This window comes from Wyeomyia smithii, chromosome 3, assembly GCF_029784165.1.
Source record: "Wyeomyia smithii strain HCP4-BCI-WySm-NY-G18 chromosome 3, ASM2978416v1, whole genome shotgun sequence".
NCBI lineage: Eukaryota > Metazoa > Arthropoda > Insecta > Diptera > Culicidae > Wyeomyia > Wyeomyia smithii.
The window spans coordinates 66,939,980-66,962,676 of NC_073696.1; the positions used below are offsets into that span (position 1 = coordinate 66,939,980).

A 22,697-nucleotide genomic window follows, 5' to 3' on the forward strand; every position below is an offset into this window, starting at 1 on the left:
TCTAATATTCTTTAGACGAATTATTCCACAATTCGCATTCGATATTTGTTTCCAGCGAATAAACACCGATGGTGCTCTAACACACGTAACGGTTTTAACCCGTATTTTTTGCGGTTTGTAACATCAAGCGATTTCGTTTGCTTGTTGTTGCGTGTTACATCATGTTGCAACTGAGCAGTTGAGAGACGACGCAATTCTGTTCATGCTGATTGATAGAATCGACTTTATATCAGTACTGCATATTCGAATTTACTGCCTTTGTGGATGCGTTCTAACAGGGCAGTTTGTTATTCAAAATCGGTTATGCTGATCGCAACCTTTGTGCTGCCCCAACAGTGGGGGAGTTAAGATACACGGACAACATGCACTGTGGAAGCTATTTCACCTTCTGTAAATTAGACGGCCGCGACAGATGTAACTGCTAGAATCCGCACAGAATGCTTGCTTACGTTGTCAAAAATTATTAACTTTCAATGACTTGTTTATTTGCCTTGAAAAAAGGCATTTTGCTGTTCAAAATTGGATTTGGTGATGACGATCTTCATGCTGCCTTAACACGGGGGAATAATAACAGTCTGGCGACACACGCTGAGAAGAACCGCGCTGCTCCTGGGACGTGGTGACCAACCACAGGGGTAGTGCTGCTGCTAAGGAAGGACGACTGCTGTTGCCAACTTGTTGCTGTCCAGAAGTATTATGAGCGGCTTCGGCTGAAACAGGCTCTTATATAGGCCAAATAGCATGTTTTCAATTGCATAGTATATGATTCTGTCGACCGTGCTTGGGAAGCAATCATATAACGACCAATCAGAGGACGTAATTTTCGTTTAAACAAGGCTTGACAATTATCAATAGTACAATAGTTTACATAATCAATCAACAATTTTCTACATTTGGGTGGATGCGTGTATAATTTTCCAAACAATTGCTGCGAAAATGAAGGAAATCGGTTGAAAACAAACCGATTTATAAGCATTTAAAAAGGGACATACTTCGTCCCCTTTTCGTAAATAGTTTTCCTATTTACATCTCTATGTGGTAGGCTAAAAAAAACGTAGTTCTACGTCAAAAATCTGTAAAATCTGTATTTTTGGCAATATTCTGTAATTCTGTAATACAGATTCTGTATTACTTTTTCAGGTCAAAAATCTGTAAAATACAGAAAAATCTGTATATGTGGCATCCCTGGTGCTAATGTCATAATTTTTATATACGAGTTGACATTACTTGTGTCGTTTTCGTTTTCGCGGTGTACTACACTTTTTCCGTGCTATACTTTGCAGTTTTAAATAAAACATTTTCAGTGTCATTGCACTGGTATGCGTAATAACGGGATAGCTGTCAATTCGTTTTGTTTTGGTCATAATCGCATTCGTCATTCTGTCTCGTTTCCATTTCATATGTCCATCTCGCAAATGTGCTGAGAAAAAATTTACCTGACACTCTACCACGTGGAACGAAAACCAAAACAAACCAGTTTTGACACATACGTGTGAATGTGTTGGTAACTTCCTACTGCACAGTCTGCTTTTTTCGGGTGTCATCAGTGACAGAAAAAGTGTAGGGAGAGACAGAAAAAGGGTAACACGAAAAATCAAATAAAACATTTTCGGTGTCAAAAGTGTCATTTGAGTGTAGTACACCGCGAAAACGAAAACGACATTGATTTCCAGATTACACTACACTGCATTTCTTTAATTTTATTCGCAATACCTTATTTGTACAATTAATTTCCAAGGAATTTTACGCGTAACCATTACCATAAACGGATGATATGGTTTGACGATTGTTAGGCAGATTTTATGGTTATTAATTATCGATTATGCGGGTTGAGCGATTTACCGATGAGAACCGGTTTAGAATAGGAAAAAATCAGATTCAGGGTCCCTCGGAGAGATGAGAACTAGGCGCCATTTTGCAAACTCAAACCGTTCCCGATTTTAAACGTCAAAGATTACACCCGCTCTCTTTCAGTACCATACTGGTTTCTCTCATTTTAGCTGTTCCGTCAGATCGTGCACGACTACGAACAGTCATCATCACCGCGGCTGGGGTTGACTGATTGGGAGCCTCTTCTATCTGCAAGGAGAAAAAAGAACTATTGCCTCGCTATAACAAGAAAAAAGTGTGTCAGCCGCGGTATAGTTTGCGTAAATTAAGTGAATGGGGTACGGATTAAAGTGTTAAGCTTAGAATAGTTAGAGAAACGTACGGTGTTGAGGCCGCCGTTTGACCGGAAGTAGTTTTTTCCGAGTTTGCACTTATAGACGGTTCGAAGTTTTGGTTATAAGGTAGCTGGTTTTTTTTCTCTTCACATAAGCCGCCCCCGGAAAGTTGAAGGAGTTTCACCGATTTGATAGATAGTGCTTGTGTAAAAAAGAGAGTGATAGTGCCGTGGTGGAGAAAAATTGCTGTGTGCTCGATTGTTTTCTATGTTTAGCCGATATTCCCGCTGGCCTGTTTAATGTGTGTCGCTGTCCCCTGGATTAAAACTATAGAGGAGCTATTAACTCTTAGGATTACAGTGTAGCATCAACGACACTGCGTCAAAATTCCACACTAGGAGTAGCTACGGATGAGAAGCACTGAACCAAAATGATTCTACTTGAGATCAATAACCGGATTGTGGAGGAAACCCTAACTGTCAAATACAAGAATGCTATTGCTGGGTGAGTAATATTCCTGCGGAATTCCGAAATCTCTTCGTACCCTATACCGAGTTTAAACGGACGGCCTTTCCACTCCGAAACCTGCTAGTCGAAGGGCATGTGGTGACACAAGAGCGATGACGATGACGGCAGTAATGATTCAGAAGAGTTGGAAAGGAATACGCCTTGTGCGAAAAAATCGCAGCAGTAAAAGACGAACGCGAATGTGTCATGAAACGTTGCTCCGGTCAGAGGCATGTAATTTTTACGTTTGGAGCAGCGTTGTCAGGAATTCATATCAATATAATTACTTATTATATCAAGACTATTACTGCGTGTGGCCTGTCGAAAAATCCGTTTAGATATTTTGAATAATTCGCCTTTAGGCTCGGGAACGAAAATATTTAACATTTAGTTTACCGACGAACAATATCTACAAATTTCCTGCGAATGTTGCCGTATGGCAACACGGGACTTCTTAGGTTTGATTACATTTTAAAAATTTTACAAAAAATATTTGATCTTAAAATGATTAGATAAGAACGGATAGATAGTAGATCAATCTTTCATTTCAAACACAGATTTACAATCACTACTATTACTATAATGTGGTATGTGGTATGTTTTTTTAGGTTTGTCTACTTTAAACTCATGTCTTGGTCTACTTAAAACGCATATCTTCTAGCGAAACGTACTTTTGAAATTGTTCCTGTTTTGAGTCATACATTGATATTATGCACTTTTGCTTCCGTTTAGATTTTTGTGAGAAAAATTTCTTTGCTTGCGATTATCGAAAATCTTTAAAATAAATTTCTCCAACTTTGCAATTCTCGCAACTTTGCGTGTAAAATGCTCATCATATAGACATTAAACTTCTAGCGCATTATTTTAACTAAATTCTGTCCGCACTGCACCAATCTGGAATCAGTTCGTCATATAACGAGATATCGAGCACCATCATGTAGGCAGCAAGCAGCCAGCCAATGTGGAGTTTAATGGTTGCTTCCTCTTTTCTTCATAAGTCTCTCACTTCGGCACGCTTTTGTCGCACTGCCCGCCAAGCACGGAGAGCGATGGATAGGCCCCGATTGGTCATAATGGCTTATTCTTTACTTTTGTCCAGCTGGCAGGTCTCTGTCCTCTTTAAACAAGCGGTACTAAATTTAATTATGCAAGCAAGATGATAAAGCAACAACAGGTGCTTCTTCTTTCTTTATTGTTTTATTATGTTTTTTTCTACGTTCGACACTCAGTGTGGTGAAAAATTCCTTATGTACTCTATGCATGAAGTCAATCCGGTCAAAGTTTTGCTGCAGCTCACACCCAGTTTTCTCATCGGGTGTTGGCAAATTACCAAGCGACTGAACAGTTCACTCGAGTTGTCTTATCGATAAATAGTCTGGGCTCATGTTTTTAGGCTGATAAGACTTGCCAACAGCGATAAAGCGACTGCTCCGTTTCTCGTTACATCGTTCCCGATAACTTGTGAAGGGTGAGCGTTGTGAAACATCGATTTCTAACCGATATCTGCTATCTGACTTTACTGATAACTCGATGATCAAGTTACTGAACAACGAGTCCAGTTGTATTCCGACGCGAGCTGATTGGCTTTGGTCTGGCTACTCCGTTGATCATTATAGGCATGCATTTCTGCCTGTACGTGATGTTAAATGCACATACATTTATTCTAGGTAGCTGCACCTATTCTAGTTCCGATCGATATTTTAGAGCAATCGGAAATCAGAAGTAGACTATTTTCAAATGTCATACTTCAATCGACACAAATAGGTACTGTGACCATCAGCGAGTTTCACTCTCCATAGACTGATAGGGTAAGTTTCCTTACCGAGTAATTCTCCACGGCTGCGGCTTGCACGTTTTAAAATGCATTCAGTCCGAGCGATGCCCTTCGCGCTGAGCACATTTGTTAATGTTTATGTTTATACATGCTGGAAAATATGGTTGATTTGCGCATGAACGAACGTTTTTTTTAGATAAGTGCGTCATTGTAGACAGAATATGTCTATGGTATATTGCTGCATTTTTAAAAAGCAATTATCGTGTCGAACTGTGAGTTGTACAGATATCGCTGCATGAAACGAAGCAGCTGAGAAACGTAAATAATTTATTTATTAAGTCATATATGGAAATTTATCTTCTATGAGTTGAAATATTTTTGCGTTTCTATGTTTCAACATGCCATGTTTAATTAATATAGTCTATTATTGATTTTATTAGAGATTTAACGACATGAAAATGTTCCTATCCTTTATTCAGACACTGGGAGCAACACTTTAACCTTTTATGTATTTGTTGTTCTTTCTGTGCTTGTCAAAGGACACATTCAACAAGAGGCTCTTGTGGCTGTCAAACTCCATACATTTTCCATCCACCACTCATTGCCCTAAAACTAGTGCAATAGGGTAAACGTCTCAAATTGTTGGTAAACTTATTTTCGGATAAATATCGTTTTAGGTGGAAAAAACAAGAACTCAACATTTGTTTTCAGTACAATGTGCACTTTCAATGGCTCATTTCAAGATGGCTTGACAAAGTATTTTTTTTAAATTCTTTTAGCACCAATATTTAGTGGTTAATTTGTGGTTTCGAAATCCAATTTGTGGTAATTTGTGGTTGAGTAATTTTTGAGAAATTTTCAGAAAACTGAGTCAAGCCATCTCTGAAAATGATTTCGCTTCAAATGAATCGGACAACGATGATATATACATCAATCGAAAGCTCTTAATTTGTAGGTCACGAAAATGTAGTTTTTGTAGGCATACTTTATATTAAAATAATTAAAAAAAACTATTATTTAAATTTTTGATCATTGTTTACCTCTTGTTGTCAACACCGACCGTACGCGGCGCTGGTAGACCATCAAGAGCTAAGAGATCTAGAGCATATCGAAAACCGGTAAATCTTTGTTTGAATTCTATTATCTACCTGCGCCATCTGCACGTAACGTTTTCCAATCCGTCATTTTTGTGTAGTGAGTATTGTTCGAGTAACGTAAAACAGATGTTTTTTTCTCAGAAAGCTTTCGTGTAGCGATGAGTATGGTGAACCTAGAGATGCTCAGAGGGAGAGATATGCGGTGAGCCAAACGAACCGTCAAAATTGGAGCCAAACGAACAAGAACGGTAACACCACATTGAGAGGTATTGCAATCAGGTACAAAAAAAACGTGTTTATTTCTATACGATTTTTTGTTCTATTGCCAATGAATGAAATAAGAATGCTGTGAGATTTTAACCCGTAGTTCAACAAACCTTGTGTATAGGTAACAAAATAAGTGAAGATGTATAAAATTAAACATAAACATAAAATATATCACCTTAACAGGTTTTGCTATTCTTAAGGACTTTCACCGTCACCACCGATTATACAAGTCGAATGTTAGTCAACATTGCGCTTTGAGAAGAGATCTGGCACCTCTGACATATGAAACCCAGTTGCCGAATTGGCGATTTTTTTTACCGCGAATCTCTTCCTCTGAGTATTTCTAGGTAAAACAGTATGTAAACAGCAGGGATACTATATGTGCAGATTTGCTGCGAAATGCAAATGTTGATCAATTAGCAGATATTTGTAGTTGACAAGCCTCCGTGTGTTTTACGTAAATTTCCTCAAAATAAGTGAAGTTTTACGTGGGCATGCGAGCGTAATTTTCTCGATCTTCGGTCGAATCATTTCCCGAAAATTTAGTTTTGCCGTTGACCGATTGTTTGAAAAAAAAAAAACCTAAATTAATACACAAAGGGGTGTGATCTGGTCTTTCTCATACAAAATCTATCATATGTTAAAATCTATTAGCACATACGTTTTAACTCTTGAAATGAATTACAGCCTGATAATAATAAAGAACAATTTTTTGTTTCGATAAATATAATAATATTTTGGTAACCAATTACGCAACTGTATTCGACTGTTGGGTATTTTAGAAACCGGAATGATGCCTGAAGATCGGAAATGGGCCTTAGAACTGTAGGGAACGGTTGAAACGCATGGTAAATGCCCAAAGGTGTGAGTCCTGACTAGAATTAAAATTCGATATTTTCTCGTCTCAGGAATATGCTTGTTGTGAACGCCCCTCGTCAGTGAGCGCACCTTGAAACCTACATGCCGACTGATAACGACAGATCTGTCGTTGGTTGCTGAATTGAGGGAAGCAGATCGAACCTAACGATAAAAACTTCTTTTTGCTTGGAGATCGCGTAAAATTATATATCTGTACGACTCATAATTAAGCCAAACGTGTTAATTGTTCATTTGTTAACCTTGAAATCGTATAGTAAGCTAAACTAAAACTTGTTCTAAATTTAAATAAACTGGAAATTTGTTTGTAGGTAAAATTAGTTATTAAATAAAATTATTGTATTCCGAGTAAAGCGAGCCAGAAAGTTACAAAACGTAAGCTTAATTAAAACCTTATATTATATCCTATACTATACCCTGATAATTTGCAGAAAACTTTAACTTGGATGATAAACCAGTTGTAAAATTTCGGAACTCGCTTTCTTTACGTTGCAAAGGCAACAATGCTACTACAACTACCCCCTTAATAATGAAACAAAAAAGCTTTCAACGGCAGCGACAGCGGCAGCGATGTCGTATATATGAACGACTGTCGATATGTTCTAGATAACCCACTAGCACTAACATCGGCAGGTGCCAGTACTACGCTCATCCAACGCCGCGTACGGCCTGTGTTGACAACAAGAGGTAAACAATGTTCAAAAATTTGAATAATAGTTATATAATTATTTTAATATGAAGTATGTCTACAAAAACTACATTTTCGTGAACCACAAATTAAGAGCTTTCGATTGATGTATATATCATCGTTGTCCGATTCATTTGAAGCGAAATCATTTTAAGAGATGGCTTGACTCAGTTTTCTGAAAATTCCTCAGAAATTACTCAACCACAAATTACCACAAATTGGATTTCGAAACCACAAATTAACCACTAAATATTAGTGCTAAAAGAATTAAAAAAAAATACTTCGTCAAGCCATCTTGAAATGAGCCTTTCAATGAATAAAATAGGTTTTGTAAGTATTTGAAATGAAATATCGACGCCGTAATGAATTGGTGATTGGTAGGCAAAATGTTGACGTTTATAGTCCCCTGACATTCAATGAGAATATAGTGCTCTAGTCAGGCCCGGATTTGGGGGGGGGGGGGCAAAGGGGGCAAATGCCCCGGTCCTCCCGATTTAGGGGCCCCCCTAGTCCTGGGGTGACCTTTTTTTTGCTCGTCACCTTTCAGAACGTTACCTCTAAATGTTTTAAGAAAAGAGGGCCTCGCAAACAAATTTGCCCCGGGCCCCCCACCGTCTAAATCCGGCCCTGGCTCTAGTCACATTCAAACCAAAAAAAGGTCAAATTTTATCGATCTTTCCTCAACCTGAAATGTGATGGTTTCAACGTTGATTTATTATCAGGTTGAAACATATTTAAAACCATAACTTTTGCATTGATGTAAACAAAACTAAGGAGAAGAATATTTTTAAATAACATTGCGAGCAACATTAAATTTCGTTCCATTTTTATTATTCATCATAAATATTTTTAATTGATGTCTGATTTATTGTAAAAAGGGTAAACATTGAATAGCATCATGACTCACTTCGATCGAAACAAATCATCGCCTGTTACATCGCCCGTTCGCCTGGTGACGTTTATTTTATTACATTATTTCCGTTTTTTCCTGTGCTACATGTTCATGCTTCTTTTCATCTTTGCTTTTTTTTCTCTCCATACATTAGCAACAAAGCGGAATCCATTGATGTCACTGTGGCAGACTTCGACGGGGTATTGTTTCACATTTCCAACGTAAACGGCGACAAAACAAAAGTGCGAGTAAGTATCACGACGCGTCTCCCCTTCATCATCATCATCGGTGGGTGTTATTCAATCAACCAACCGGTCTGTCCCATCTCTGTCTACGGCAGAACATGGGAAGTTGTTCCACCACATTATCTAAATTATCGTGATCGATGCTACTGAGTGACTGACTGAATGCAGTAGGTCAGTGACTTGTTTGCATCATCGGCTAAAATTTAATAAACAAGATTAAATTACTTGAATGCTAACAGTTTTGTTTTCCCTGCAGATCAGCATATCGCTGAAGTTCTATAAACAGCTGCAAGAACACGGGGCGGACGAGCTGCTGAAACGAGAATATGGAGACCTGCTTATCACGCCGGAGGATGGCTATAATGTTTCGGTACTGGTCGACCTGGAAAATATTCCCGCAAACTGGGAAGAAACCGTGCGGAAGATTGGTCTCTTGAAGCGAAATTGCTTCGCATCGGTATTTGAGAAATACTTCGACTTTCAGACGCAGGGCGAGGTCGAAGGACAGAAGCGAGCGGTGATAAACTACCGAAACGATGAAACGATGTATGAGCTGGTAATTTCCTAATTGAATTCAATTGACCTGGTTCGATTTCGCAGGTACGTGGAGGCAAAGTCGGACCGGGTGACAGTCGTATTCAGTACGATATTCCGGGACGAGGACGATGTAGTGTTAGGCAAAGTGTTCATGCAGGAACTGCGAGAGGGAAGGAGGGCATCACACACGGCACCACAAGTACTGTTCTCCCATCGGGAACCTCCGCTAGAGCTTGCAAACACGGGTGCTAGAGTAGGCGAAAACATCGGATATGTTACGTTTGGTAAGTGGTTTCATTGTCAATGCCGATCTGGTATAATGTTTAACGGAATTTATATTAAATTTTAGTACTCTTTCCGAGGCATACTTCGAAGGAAACGCGGGATAACACGATCAATTTAATCCATATGTTCCGTGATTACTTGCACTATCACATCAAGGTACGTAATAATTGTGTGTAAGTTGTAGTAATTAAGATATTTAGATAGAATATCATTGATTCGTCCTCTATTGTTGACGTTAGTGCTTAATTTGACGGAACAATTGCTCGGCAATATTTTCATTGACCAATTTCCTAATTAGAAATTATTAACTTTTAAATTCATTCAACAATAAGAAAAAAAAAAACAAAATATTATCCGATCACCTTTGATTTAGTTGGAGATAAGCTTAGTATTTTTTGGAGGTTTCGTTCATTAAAAAGTAGTTTTGAAAGCAAAAAAAATAGCAAACCATTTTCGGCCTAATAGTTTAGATCATTCTCTGTTTTGCCTTTTCTGCATTGCGGAGACGTTATTATTTATTTTGAGCCTAGGATTCTATTACACTTTTGCGGCCTTCAAGAAATTTTTAGTTATCTGAAGCAGATTTTTTTTATTAATTACTTTATCGGCCCTTTTTTGTCTTTCATTCTTTTGAAAATAGCAAGACGGAGCTTCAACATTGTAGAACAACTTTTTTTCTATCTACAAAGATAAAAAGAGTTAGATACTTTATTTCATCAAAAAATTGGGTCCCCCCAATTCTTGATAATTTTTGAAGAAGCACTTCATCATATGTGACAACTTTGTAGAAGAAAGTTTTTCTCTAAAATATTGCTATAGAGCTCTGGACCCGATTTTTCTCCCAAATTTGGTTTCTGGACCATTGTGCAATGGTTCAGAACATATATCAACAAAAGAAAAATAATCTCACTATGATGCTCATGGCAGTAAATCCTTAAAACAGATGTTGCCCGAGAGAGTTATAAAATTTGGATTGAAAATTTTCTGGCTGATTCTGCTGATGCAGTAATTCTGTACGAGCGCATAATACCTACACGCGTAACCTTTTATTTTTGACGTAGGACTACGTCTATCTGGAAGTTAGGTAGCTGAATTTGAAAATCTAGTAATTTAACCAGGGAAAAGTGGTCAGGTTTTGAGCGCTGATATGTCAGTCACTTATAATCAGGTTATCGAGGTTTTGGCATCAACCGATCAGAAATTCTTTTACGGTTAAATTTATGTACCAAAAACAACCTATTGTTTGAGATACACTATTGAAAAATTGGTAAATAATCGATTGTCTGAATCATACCGAGCAATCATCGCTACCTATCTTCCCAAGCACAGCCAACACTAACGGATACAACCGATCTGACTTTTTAAATAATTTGTTGTTGTTTTACTCGAGGTCAATTTCTGTTTCCGATGCTTTTTTACTTTCCTTACCATTCCCTATTTTTCTTAACTCCTCCCTCTTTCCGAATAACTGACGAAACCTGGATATAAAAGGTATCATTCGAACATTTCGCCCCATCATTTTCATTCCAAAACCGTACCAGTGACATACGGACGCTAGCTGCTAGCCTTTGAAATGAGAAAAGACAAAATAGTACCGGTCATCTCGTGCCAGGTTTCACCGTAATGCTGGTGGCTGTTAGTAGTACATGGCTGCTGCAAAAGTACTAAAATGTCTGGAATTCTGGCCTGAATAACCAGAGAACAATAATCATCGGCAACTGACACCTTTTAGGGCCTCAAAGTGTTGTAATTGAAGTGGCTAGTTGAATTCGTAGCTGCTACCTACTGAGGATACACCGAATTCGCTAATTCTAATATTTGTCTTGTCATTACAAGCTACGAACAAATGCTTATTTTAATTCGAAGATCTGCGAAGTAGAGGTGCTAATAATGTTTCATCCGTATATTTTATTTATATTAATAATTGTTCAAAGCGCTCTAATGTCTCAGCAAATAATAATGCACTGTTAGATAAAAAATTAGAAAAATATCGTAGTCCTACGTCATGCGGTCGTCCTACTATTTTATCCTCGTAACGAAAATTTTTTGCATGTGAAGCTACAAGGATGTTGTACATTAGTTTAGGTTTCATCATAGAATTGTAGAATATTATTTAGTATTCCTGGTTCTATTCAAGTTAATTTACCAGTTTAAATGGAAGAGTATTGTCTGTTGTATGATGTTCAAGAATTTTTATATTCCTTCCAAAGACAAGTTGAAGTTATATCCCTTGAAATGTATGGAATGTGACTCTAGACACTTCGTAGTTGCGGGAGAAATAAAAATGAATTAGTTCTTTCAGTGTTTAGGGTTTCTTGAGACAAATGCGCAATTATTTGAGGTCACTTTTAGTATATTTCAAATTGATTCAGCGGTCTAGATTTTTCATCAGGTTTTCGTGGTTTTATCATTTGACTAATAACTCTAATCCTGCTCTCAATAGTGTTCGAAGGCGTACATCCACTCTAGAATGCGAGCAAAGACATCGGAATTCTTAAAGGTGCTCAACCGTGCTCGTCCAGAGCCGAAAAATACGGAAAAGAAAACAATCACGTAAGTTACTGTTAGAAAAAAAATAACACCTTCCACTTCTAATCTTCTCCTATTTTGCTGTTTCCAGTGGCCGAACATTCATAAGAAAAGAATGATTTTGGAACTCGTCTTAGTTATTAAATGTGTAAGTAAAAAATTATTAATAATGAAAAGCAAAAAAAAACCAAGCCAGACATATAGCGATTGTATCAAAAAGGAAGGAATGAATGAACAAGCGAACAAGTGCTTTCCGTTGTGCATATATTTTGAAGAGTACTGGGGTAACTTGTAGATGAGAGCATACTTTTGCATCAAATATTACGAATAATGAAAACTAAGCATTTAAAGGAAGAAAAAAAAGATAAAAACAAGTTTGAAAACGCAACATGTATTTGTATGCATTCTGAAATACTAATTAGGAACTTTAGCAGTAAATTCCTTGATCGCCGCTGCCAACAACAAAAGAATTACAGTTATTATAAAACTAACTATAATAAATCCATTTTTAATGAAATTTAAATATTTTATTTAAATAAAGAAACAAATTGCAATTAACTTCGAATGAATGCATAATGGACAGACACTACTAAAATATTGAAGTACACAAAAGCAATCAAGCGGAAGTACGCGACGAAACCTGCAGAAGAGTATGTCAAACAATGTGAGTAAGAAGAGCAAACGTAGAGGATTGTTTTTGGGATACTACCTATTATCGCATCAACGTTTTATACTCCTGGTGACTGCAAAGATGGGTATTGAAATTACTGGTGCAAAGGATAGGTTTTTGATACCAATGTAGTGTCGTTGTAATCTAAGAAATAATCCATGAAATGTGTCGCACAATTCGGAGATTATAGACGAACCCAAAAAAAAAAAAAAAAAAACAAAACCGTGAAAAATTTATTGAAAAGTCCAATCCCCAAACTCTAGTGTAAAGCAGTAATTAATGATTAGGGAACGAATTACACAAAGAACTACCGCATAGGATGGTTGTTCATCACTTTGTGGAAACTAGTTTATTCGAAAACCGTGTGAAGAGCGAGAGAATCGTTTCCGTTTCCTAGCATTACCCTGTGGACTGATGCACTTGTCCGTTAGCTAATCTAGATTTTCTAAATTAATTTCCCGGTATTCCGATAGAAGATTTTCCGAAAATGATGTTCATACCATGAAAATACAAACGTTGTTTATGGAGTACTCAGTTACAATGTTTAAACGCAAACTTGTGAGAAATCAGCGCGCAGTTTATTTTGGCTCTTAACCGAACAAGTTAGCGCTATAAAGTAATTAGAAATCGCGCGACTATAATGCTGTTTCAACCTAACAAACGAAACTTGGCGGTACGTTTGTACCCTGTCATAACAACTACGCGGCCGCTGTGAGGTGATAAAAATCGACACTGCGATCACCGCGGTAACCCATTGAAACTAATAAACTGAAACGTGTAAAATATAATCGAAACTGGGTTAAAATCCTCTAACGATGACATTTCACCCAAAAAGTTTCGAATTTAGGTTTTTTGAAACTACTAGCTCAAATAATCTGGCCTTCTACAATTTACATTCATAAATCTAATATCTAAAATCAGTTTCTCTAAACCGGTTGTGACTCATGAAACAATTTATTCAACAAACAACACACAATCAATCATTTATTAATTAAGTAATGTTCACCGGGTGCCACTCTTTATGTTTAAAATGCAACTTTACAATAACGTTGGATACTGCAAGATGACTTTGAAGCCAACATTTTCAAATTTTCATACTCCATTGATCGAATTGTTATCGGCCTTTCCATCGACGTCTTTGCGCTTCGTCCTCTGCATTTCAACCAAAAATTCCTCACGCACTCTTTCCAGAGCTAATGAAAAAAACAGAAGAATGGTTGATACCAGACTTCACCAAGCCACGACGCTACAAACCTTTCATCAAATCCATGTCATCGATCTCAGTGTTGTTCAAACAATCCAAACGTTCGCGAAACTTTCGGGTCAATTTCTTTCGACGGTAGTCTGCTTCGATTTCTTGCTTAGTGCGTGGAATCCGGAAACGGATACAGCAGCAAAACATTATGATTACACCCAGTACCGCACCGAGGCAAAGAAATAGCAGCTGCCACACTCGCAGTCCCAAATTGGTTTCCTGCTCCAAGATGGCTTCGGCATCCTGGTTCATCGTGTTCGGTTACCTTACAAAATTGACGTAATACAGTTATAACGCGAGGAAGAGCAAGTGTGGTTGATTGGAGATCCTTATCGTCACTGCGGGATCATCCGCCGTTAGCTTTATAATGCTGCTGTATGCAGAACAGATCATATTTCATGCGCCAGGCGACTGTTTCAGTACAGAGCTGTACTGGTATCGCAGAAGCTGCTCATTAATATCTACTGCCGAGACTCATTCGACCCTGTACGGAAGAGTGAAATTCCATACCTCTAGCGAAATGAAGAAATGGAAACACAAAGGACACGCTATATAGGTTTACCTACCACCCGAGCGGGAGTGGTATCCTGTTCCTTATAGCAATAGGACTGCGCCTACAGTGTGTTATGCCTTTATTCACAGTTTGGCTTGTGGGTGCGATATTGAGGAGTGCCACCTGCTGCGGCGCGTACGCTCTTCGATTACAGCAAGTGGCCCAATGATAACCTGGTGGTTATCCGAACTGGAAGTATGTTTTTGTTAGCGCACTGTTGCTTTATTGGACTTAAAGTGCTTCGGCACTCAATAAATTGATGGGAGCAGGAACATTGAAGTTATCTGTTGATACATAGAAAATAGCTACAACATTTTCATACCCTGGCATTTTTACCAGATGAATAAACCTAAACATAGTGATAGTGAAAACCTGTTTAAGTTTTATTCTATTTTTATATTCTTATGGATTTTTTTTAATTTTCCTGCAAACTTATAAATGCTGGTGTTCTTTCAATAACTATATTTTTTAATTTTTTGAGTGTTAAAGTGTTATGACTACAGCCCTTTAAAACAACGAATTTAAGATCGCAAGCATAATGATACTTCAACCCAATAGTTATGTCTTCTCGTACAAAAAACTTGTACTAACAGCGATTATACTAAAAACCAATTATTTTTTTCTTTAAACGTGAGTGTTTCGGAAATTCACCTAATTATTCATTTATTGACGTCCTCCTTTTTATATTTATCTTACGAATAAGCAATGCATTTATTTTAAACTTTTCGTCATTGTGAAATTATATTCCCAAACAAATTGGTTTGCTCGAATTGTTGAGATTATGTTACGGTTAATTTATATAATGACAATGGCTCCGCATTTTATGATTCAGTCGGCCGCTCCGGATCAGACGTTGTTCTACGCCGTCCCTAACATGGGGACACAATCGCGTATGACCCCTCTTACCAGTCAGCATTCGACCAAAGGGGGTTGGCTACGCGATCTCCGCTAAGGTTACTAGTATTCCGGAATAGAAGTTGCTGAACAAAGGTGAATGACCACAATATGGTATTAGGCGACACGTGTCTAGCCATTTACCAACCATTATCATTATTGAGCGATTAACAAATTCGAATTGATACCTGTTTTGTTTTGATTAAACATTGAATGTTTTAGTGTGAATAAATGCCCTCTTATTTGCTCTGATTTTAAATATTTTGCCAATTAAACATTGACTGTTTCTTTAATATTCTAATATCATTTCAGAGTGTCTGATTGTGAAACCGGTGATGAAATAGAATAAAATTTGAAATTTGGCATATTATTGTAAGATTTACTTTCGGTTTAATATACTTTCAACATCAAGGTTTACACCCTCTTTACCGATTAACTGTCAACGCAGCATACATAAAAGAAGACAACAACGAAGAGTCAAATATATATATACCAGTGAAACCTGTAGAAGCTGATACAATAAACTAGTCGGCATTTCTTTTACTGGTGACAACTCAAACTCAAATTACACAAGTGTTTTTGATGTCCTTTTAATTATAAGTTTCCAACGGATTTTCTTCGCTTTGAAGCTAGCGATTGGAATCTATTGGAATCATGTATGCATCTGCCTAAATGCAGAACATTTTAATTTGATTTTTCGAACTATTGTACTATTGAAAATTGTCAGACTTTGATTTAGTAAATCGAAAACGCACGTTTTGAGCTATATAGACGGGAAATGCTCAAACCAATCGTTTTACTAGTAGATGGCGACAAGGACGGTCCTAACAAAGTAGCAGCGAGTATCAACGGTAGTGGTAGGAGCGTCAGCGCTAAAAAATTATAAAAATTTCCGATTTTTCATGGGTTCACCTTCACACGCACTGATGAAACTAACCATGCAGTATCAAACATAGTAACCCATGAGTCAACAGGAAAACTCTATCAGTCGAACTCTAAAGGCCCAAGCACAATGGATACGTTTGCGTTGCGTTGACGTTAGTTTGACAGTAAATGTATGGGGTAACTGTCAAATTGCCGCAAACGCAGCCGCAACGTATCCATTGTGTTTAGGCCTTGACTCGGCATCTAAAACATCTCAGCACTATTGGGCAACAATCACCAAGGGTGAGGTGGCTACATCACTGCGTGTGTTTTGTCGGGAGGTCGTTGCAACTGGCTTAAAAGCGAAAAGTACCTAGCGAACATGGGCATACATGTCAGAAAGCGGCAGTCGTCCACTGGTCTCGGAGGTGCAGACAATGACGCAGCGACAGCGGCTGAATAAGATGGCCAAGTCGATTTTCCCGGCGAATCGCGGCGTGGCGGTATTGATGCACGGCGAGACCTATTTTGCCCTGAATGGCAACGACTGGCAGGGTACTTCGTATTTTCATTCATTTCACACATCAAGTTCCCCAAGAAGATGCCGTTGTGGCTGAAAATCAGCGAGAAGGGGATGTACTTCCTCCAGTAAAACGCTGCCGTGTTCTGACAGTACCCAAACGTTTTCAAAATTTCAAATTTTTAGTGTGAAAACAACTTTCAACTGTGTTACCAGAAGAATGTCCTATTCTCACTCTCGGCGATAGCACAGAAATGCGATCAGCATCATATCCGATATTAAATTAAAAACTTAATTGAAGAGTTAGTATTTTCGGGTACCAACAGCGGGTAACAACAGTGGTGGTAGCAGCGAAAGCGGTAGGTGTAGCAGCACTTCCTTTAGTAAAAAACTGCCTTTGTGCGGTAGCGGCAATATCAACGGTAGATGCATTGACCGGCACTTCCTCCAGTGAAAAGCTCTGCCACATTTTTGCAACACGCAAACGTTTTTGGGATGCTGGCATTCATAATCTACCAGCCGTTTCTAGTTTTAAGTGTACAAACAGTCTCCCCTTTTGTTATCAGAGTGCCTCATTGAGATTTATTAATACTATTTGAATCAAATCCGGAGTGATTCGCGTTTAGATCGCAACTAACAAAATGTAAACAAATCGTTTTATTACACCGTTGGTTTTGATAAGACTCACACAATTCATGGCAAGAACCCTTTTTTTTGTATAAATCGATAAAATTATTTAAATCAAGTTTTTAGTAAAGGGCGACAAAACAGTTTACCCAAAACAAAAGATACTTTGGAACTAAGCCCTTTACATTGTTTCGAAACAACGCGAAATATTTCGTAAACAGGCGACAGTAAAGGGTGGATCAATATTGTTTTCAAAATAAAGGCGCATTTAAAGGGGCGCAACGGGAGAAAAAATGAAACAAAACAAGGCGAAAAGAAGGTGGGCGTACCTCGTTGTCAGAATGCTTTGAGGCGAAAAAGAGGTGGGCGAATCTAAAGCCCTAGAGTTAAAGTTTGGCCCACTGTCACTGAAAAGTTCCAATCGAACAGTCAACAGTTTTTTCATCATAGTTTGAACATTGCTGATGTTCGATTGGAACGAGTTTTGACAGTTCGATTGGAGCTTTTAGTGACAGTCGGCCAAACTTTAACTCTAAGCCTTTAGGCGAATCTCGTTGTCAGAATGATTTATGGCTCATTTGAAAAGGGTTAGAAGAAAAGCGCAGATTTTAGCCATAAACGCACAAATTTAATGTAGTATTGTTAGGAAACTATAAGATAGTGTTATCACAGACAAACAGACGTGCCTCTTCGAACAAAACTCCTGAAAAATCTTCGTCCTTATTCAAAACGTTACACTCATGCGCTTCTATGTGAGCTTATTGCCTACTAACTTATTTTCGTAAACCGGTTTTTGGCTTTGCTAATGGGTGTGCACGCTTGCTAAAATCAATACAAGTTGCTTTACTACTGGTTTTTGTCTCAGATAACAAATGTGCACACTTGCTTATAGCGACCTAGCGGCATTATTGCCCGCTAAGCAAAATTTCAAAAATAACGTTATTTTTCTGGTCGATGAAATCGTCATCGAGTGGCACGTCTGTTTGTCTGTGGTGTTATTTTACGTCGATTTTTGGTATTGATGTCAATGTTAGTCACTTCCTTTGAAATTACGAATTTAAAATGTACTTGCAAATTTTCAAACCGATATTCCCCAATGTTTATCTTTTGCCAGTTGCGCCCTTATCGCAAATCACTCCGGAAATGTTTACAAGGTTATAAAATATTTTGCTTTCTTCTATCCTATTAAACAGATGGTATGATACAATGAGGTATGCAAAGGTAAGGAAGAAGAAGTGCCTGTATAAGTAACGAAAAATAGGTAAACAGAAGCACGTGTTGGGGTTGTAACGTAGAACTCCAAAAACAAGAAAATGCCATATGGAATTGTGTTACGCATTGTTTAACGACGCAGGCACGCATTTTCAGCCGTAAACTGTCATAGCTTGTGAAAATTTCTTGAAAAAAATGTACCGAACATTGAATTCTGGGCAATGTTTTTTGACTTCTACGTCATCACTGTTACCCAGAGATGCCAGATATACAGACAAATCTGTATTATACAGACTTTCTGTGTTGCGATACAGACACGCATAAGCCTACAGATTTTATACAGACATTTAGTATAATACAGATATTACACAGATATCTGATATTCTACATAATGGTTTTACCAGTATACACAAAAAAAACGAACACAAAAACCAAAAGTCACTGTAGCCGTTGCTGGAAAAAGTGAACTAGAAACTGAACACTTTGCTGAACATATTAATCTTGCGTTTTTGAGAGTGAAATCATGACAACGGGAATCGAGTCAGGCTATCGGGGTTTTTATCGGCCCCGTGGGCACTAATCTGCCTGTTTCGCCCCCAGTAACAAACAGCTGATTGTCTCGATCGATTGCCATGCAGGTTATATTGGTGAAAAGACCGTTTGTTCTATTCGGAGCAATATCCAACGTTGAAGAATTGCTTAAAATGTCCCAAACCTTGAAGGTACTATTTTGATAACCGCGAGACTTCTGCCATCATGTATCAGTTTAGCTACATTACGACGAACGACGATTTTTATCACGGGAAAGACTCTTACTTCTATGTGTTACTTAGATTTAAAAGATAAATTAGCTATCGATTAATCGACCAACTATGATAGACTCGAAAAAGAACAATCAAAACAAGCAATAAAACAAAACAATCTGACAGGTCGACAAATAATTAGGTATCAATGTATCGGTAACTTTTTTTCGCAGCGGTATACAGACTTATACAGACATTTTTATGGATTATACAGACTTGCCAAAAAAAAAAGTCTGGCATCTCTGCTGTTAACAAAAAAGAAGCCCTTTAGACCCGAGACTCAAACCATCTCCGTACCTTTCTATATTCCATTGGGTTTGATACTTTCGACATACGAAAATGTACCATAATTCCCGCTCTCATATTCGATTTGGATTTGATTAAGTTGAACTGTCCTTTTTGAGACTACCAAACAAATAAATCGAAGGTCAATTTTCTCGTTTGCGCTTATTTTCTCGTTTTGCGCTATAATTGAAAGTGAATGTTATTTAAACATGCATGCACTCTAACTGTTGAAGCTTGTTTGCGCCGCATAGTGTTTGTTGCATTCCTGTTCAAAGATGTCGTATTTATATGTGCCAATTGAAACTCGGTAGCACTTTTACTTCTCTTTTGCACTAAATTTAAAAAAAATTCAATACTAGTAACTGAGCCGTTGCGGAACAGAGTGGTCTAAAGACCATTTTTTTCGAAAATGAGTTTTTTGCATAAACCGCATCTACTCAAGAAGCTGAAGTTGGGAGATTAAGAAAATTTCGGAAAATCGAATTTTAAAGTTGATTTATTCCGTGTTGAAAATTCGTCCGAAACAGAATGGCCGTTTTGTTTCGGAACAGAGTGGTCTATCTACATAAATCTATGTAATACTATCATGTAACACGTAACATGCAGCATATTACATGTGATAAGGAACATGTCTCTTGTTTTGTACAAGTTACACGTGATATGTAACATGTTACACGTAATGTAACACGAAAAATGTAACATGTAAAATATTATGTAATATGTAATATCTTGTGTTACATGTAATGTAACACGTGACATCTTACATGTGACAGGCTATATGTATCATATAACATGTGACAGTAGCCATTTTTTACGATTTACCGTCATTTTCTTCGTCATTTACCGAGTTTGTGTACATAGACCACTCTGTTCCGTAACGATTCGAGGATTCCAGTGAATATATATATATATATATATATATATATATATATATATATATATATATATATATATATATATATATATATATATATATATATATATATATATATATATATATATATATATATATATATATATATATATATATATATATATATATATATATATATATGAAGTCAGAGTGGTCTATGTACATTGGTGAGATAAAGTCACCGATTTCGCAAAAAAACTGTTAATTTTATGTATCCCAATGTTAAACCACTTCGTAACCTTTACATTAGAACATTTTGTTTGAAAGAATCCGTTGAACAGAATTTTATACAGAGATTTTTCGAAAATCGCTTCTCCTGAACAATTTGCTCGATGGAACATAGACCACTCTGGTTCGCAACGGCTTAACTATATGTTAGGGTGGGGAATCGTTATATGGAAAAAACGAAACTTGATAGCAGAAGGCCAGAACCAAGTTTTTTTTGTTCTTTTGTGGCCCCTAATAATCCTAAATTTATCGGAAGTCGATTGGTTTTGTCTCCGCTTGGCGCATTGCATTTCAAATTTATATGAAGATTTGTATGGAAAAACCAACTTTTTTGCATTTTCCATTCTAATGAGCTCAAAATGGCTCAAACCAAAGGTTTCATGACTTCAAATGGTAGGTTTTTTGATGCCTAAAAACTTGGCCGAAGACACGAAAGAGCTAGGGTGTCCCAAAAAAATACTAGAGCTGTTCAAAGTTGAGTATGTCGAAATTTATGTTGCAAATCATTTTTTCTGCCAACACTGCCGGTGTACCGGCGTTAGTCAGGTTTCCATCAGAAGTAACCTCTAATACACGTTGTAGATTCTACCTACGCCTAGAATATTGACCTGAATTTGTTTGTTTGATCCAGCTGAGTGTATGAACTCGTTACGACAGGTTATTTCTGATGGGAATGCTACTGGCGCCGGTACATTGGTAATGTTGGCAGAAAACAAGATTTTCTGCATTTAAATTGACATACTCAACTTTGAACAGCTATAGCTCTTCTTATGGACACCCTAGCTCTTCAGTGTCTTCGGCAAAGTTGCTAGGCATCTAAAATACTATACTTTAACATAATGTAGTGCATTATTAGAGTATTATTGGACTCTCTAGAAAGGTAAATGCAAAAAAGTAGGTTTTCTCATATAAATTTTCATACAAATTTGAAATGCAATGCGCCAAGCCGAGACAAAACCAATCGACTTCCGGTAAGTTTAGGGTTGTTTGGGGCCCCAAAAGGAACCAAAAGAACTTGGTTCTGGAAAATCGATCATTTTCCCCACCCTACTTTATGTAGTTCTACTTCAACCTTGCGATCGTGGCTCAACGGTTTCCGATTGTATGCTCCCGATGAATTTGCATTAGTCCTATTTTTGTTTTTTTTTTTATTATCAGTGCTTACAAATTTGATTTTAAATATTCAAATTTTCGGATTGTCTATTCATTGTTTTTATAAAATGTAAATTCGTTTGTGACAAAGCAATGTGAAAAGCAGGATATAAATTTTATTAAGAAAATGTAATGTTAAATTTATCATATATTCAACAAAAATGTTTTGCTAAATTTAAATGGTTTCAGCCACTGGCGTAGCGTGGTGGGGGCGGTCCGCCCCGGGTGTCACTCTCAAGGGGGGTGACACCCATGAGGATATTCGTGAGATTAACTATCAATTAGGTGGAGGTGTAACACCTTTGAAAATTACATAAATTTGCTCCTAAGATTATAATCTCAACCAGTTTTTCGAAAATGGGTGGATTAAGTGCTAATGAAAACAATCGTGCTAACTCTCACAACTTTTGATAACAAAATGATTTCACCTGGTGGGGGTGACACCCAGGGGAAAGGAGTGACACTCAAATTTTCCGCCCCGGGTGTCACCCGGTCACGCTACGCCACTGGTTTCAGCGAAATTACACAGCATTACGATATCCACTTGAAAATAACAAGATATACATTCAAAAACACTTTTAAGTGAAATGTAATTCTTAGGTAATTTTTATTTGCTCAGGACTTTTTTTATCCACCACCGAATGTTGCCGGAAAATTTTTGTTTTGTTCTGTGATTCAATGCACTTTTTGAGATATTGAATTTTTCTCAAGTAACTTATTCTACAATTTGTTGGAGACATCAATTCGATCAAAATACAAAATACAATATATTATTTATCACAGCAATTTTTGAAAAACAACAGTGAATATAAATGAATTTTTTTTTCATAAAATGAGTACTCCCAAAACCCGATCAGCT

The 22,697-nt window shown here is 37.4% G+C and overlaps 2 protein-coding genes across 2 annotated transcripts; one reads left to right on the forward strand and one right to left on the reverse strand.

Annotated features, from left to right (window-relative positions):
- The first annotated feature begins 1,991 nt into the window (after positions 1–1,991).
- LOC129730216 (probable actin-related protein 2/3 complex subunit 2) lies at positions 1,992–13,320 on the forward strand. Its single transcript, XM_055689367.1, has 7 exons — positions 1,992–2,669; positions 8,421–8,514; positions 8,768–9,057; positions 9,112–9,332; positions 9,398–9,489; positions 11,777–11,886; positions 11,954–13,320. The coding sequence occupies exons 1-7, from the start codon at positions 2,596–2,598 to the stop codon at positions 11,979–11,981; spliced, it is 909 nt and encodes a 302-aa protein (XP_055545342.1). The 5' UTR covers positions 1,992–2,595; the 3' UTR covers positions 11,982–13,320.
- On the reverse strand, positions 13,305–14,374 carry LOC129730217 (transmembrane inner ear expressed protein). Its single transcript, XM_055689368.1, has 2 exons — positions 13,787–14,374; positions 13,305–13,725 (listed from the first exon to the last, which is right to left on the reverse strand). The coding sequence occupies exons 1-2, from the start codon at positions 14,037–14,039 to the stop codon at positions 13,625–13,627; spliced, it is 354 nt and encodes a 117-aa protein (XP_055545343.1). The 5' UTR covers positions 14,040–14,374; the 3' UTR covers positions 13,305–13,624.
- Positions 14,375–22,697: the final 8,323 nt, after the last annotated feature.

Bases quoted from the DNA above. Each gene is read 5' to 3' on its own strand.
- LOC129730217 (XM_055689368.1), bottom strand. From the start codon at position 14,039: ATGAACCAGGATGCCGAAGCCATCTTGGAGCAGGAAACCAATTTGGGA. The intron at 13,726-13,786 runs GTTTGTAGCGTC...TTTTTTCATTAG, and splicing joins TGACATGGATTTGATGAAAG to CTCTGGAAAGAGTGCGTGAG.
- LOC129730216 (XM_055689367.1), top strand. From the start codon at position 2,596: ATGATTCTACTTGAGATCAATAACCGGATTGTGGAGGAAACCCTAACT. The intron at 2,670-8,420 runs GTGAGTAATATT...TCCATACATTAG, and splicing joins TACAAGAATGCTATTGCTGG to CAACAAAGCGGAATCCATTG. The intron at 11,887-11,953 runs GTAAGTTACTGT...TGCTGTTTCCAG, and splicing joins ACGGAAAAGAAAACAATCAC to TGGCCGAACATTCATAAGAA.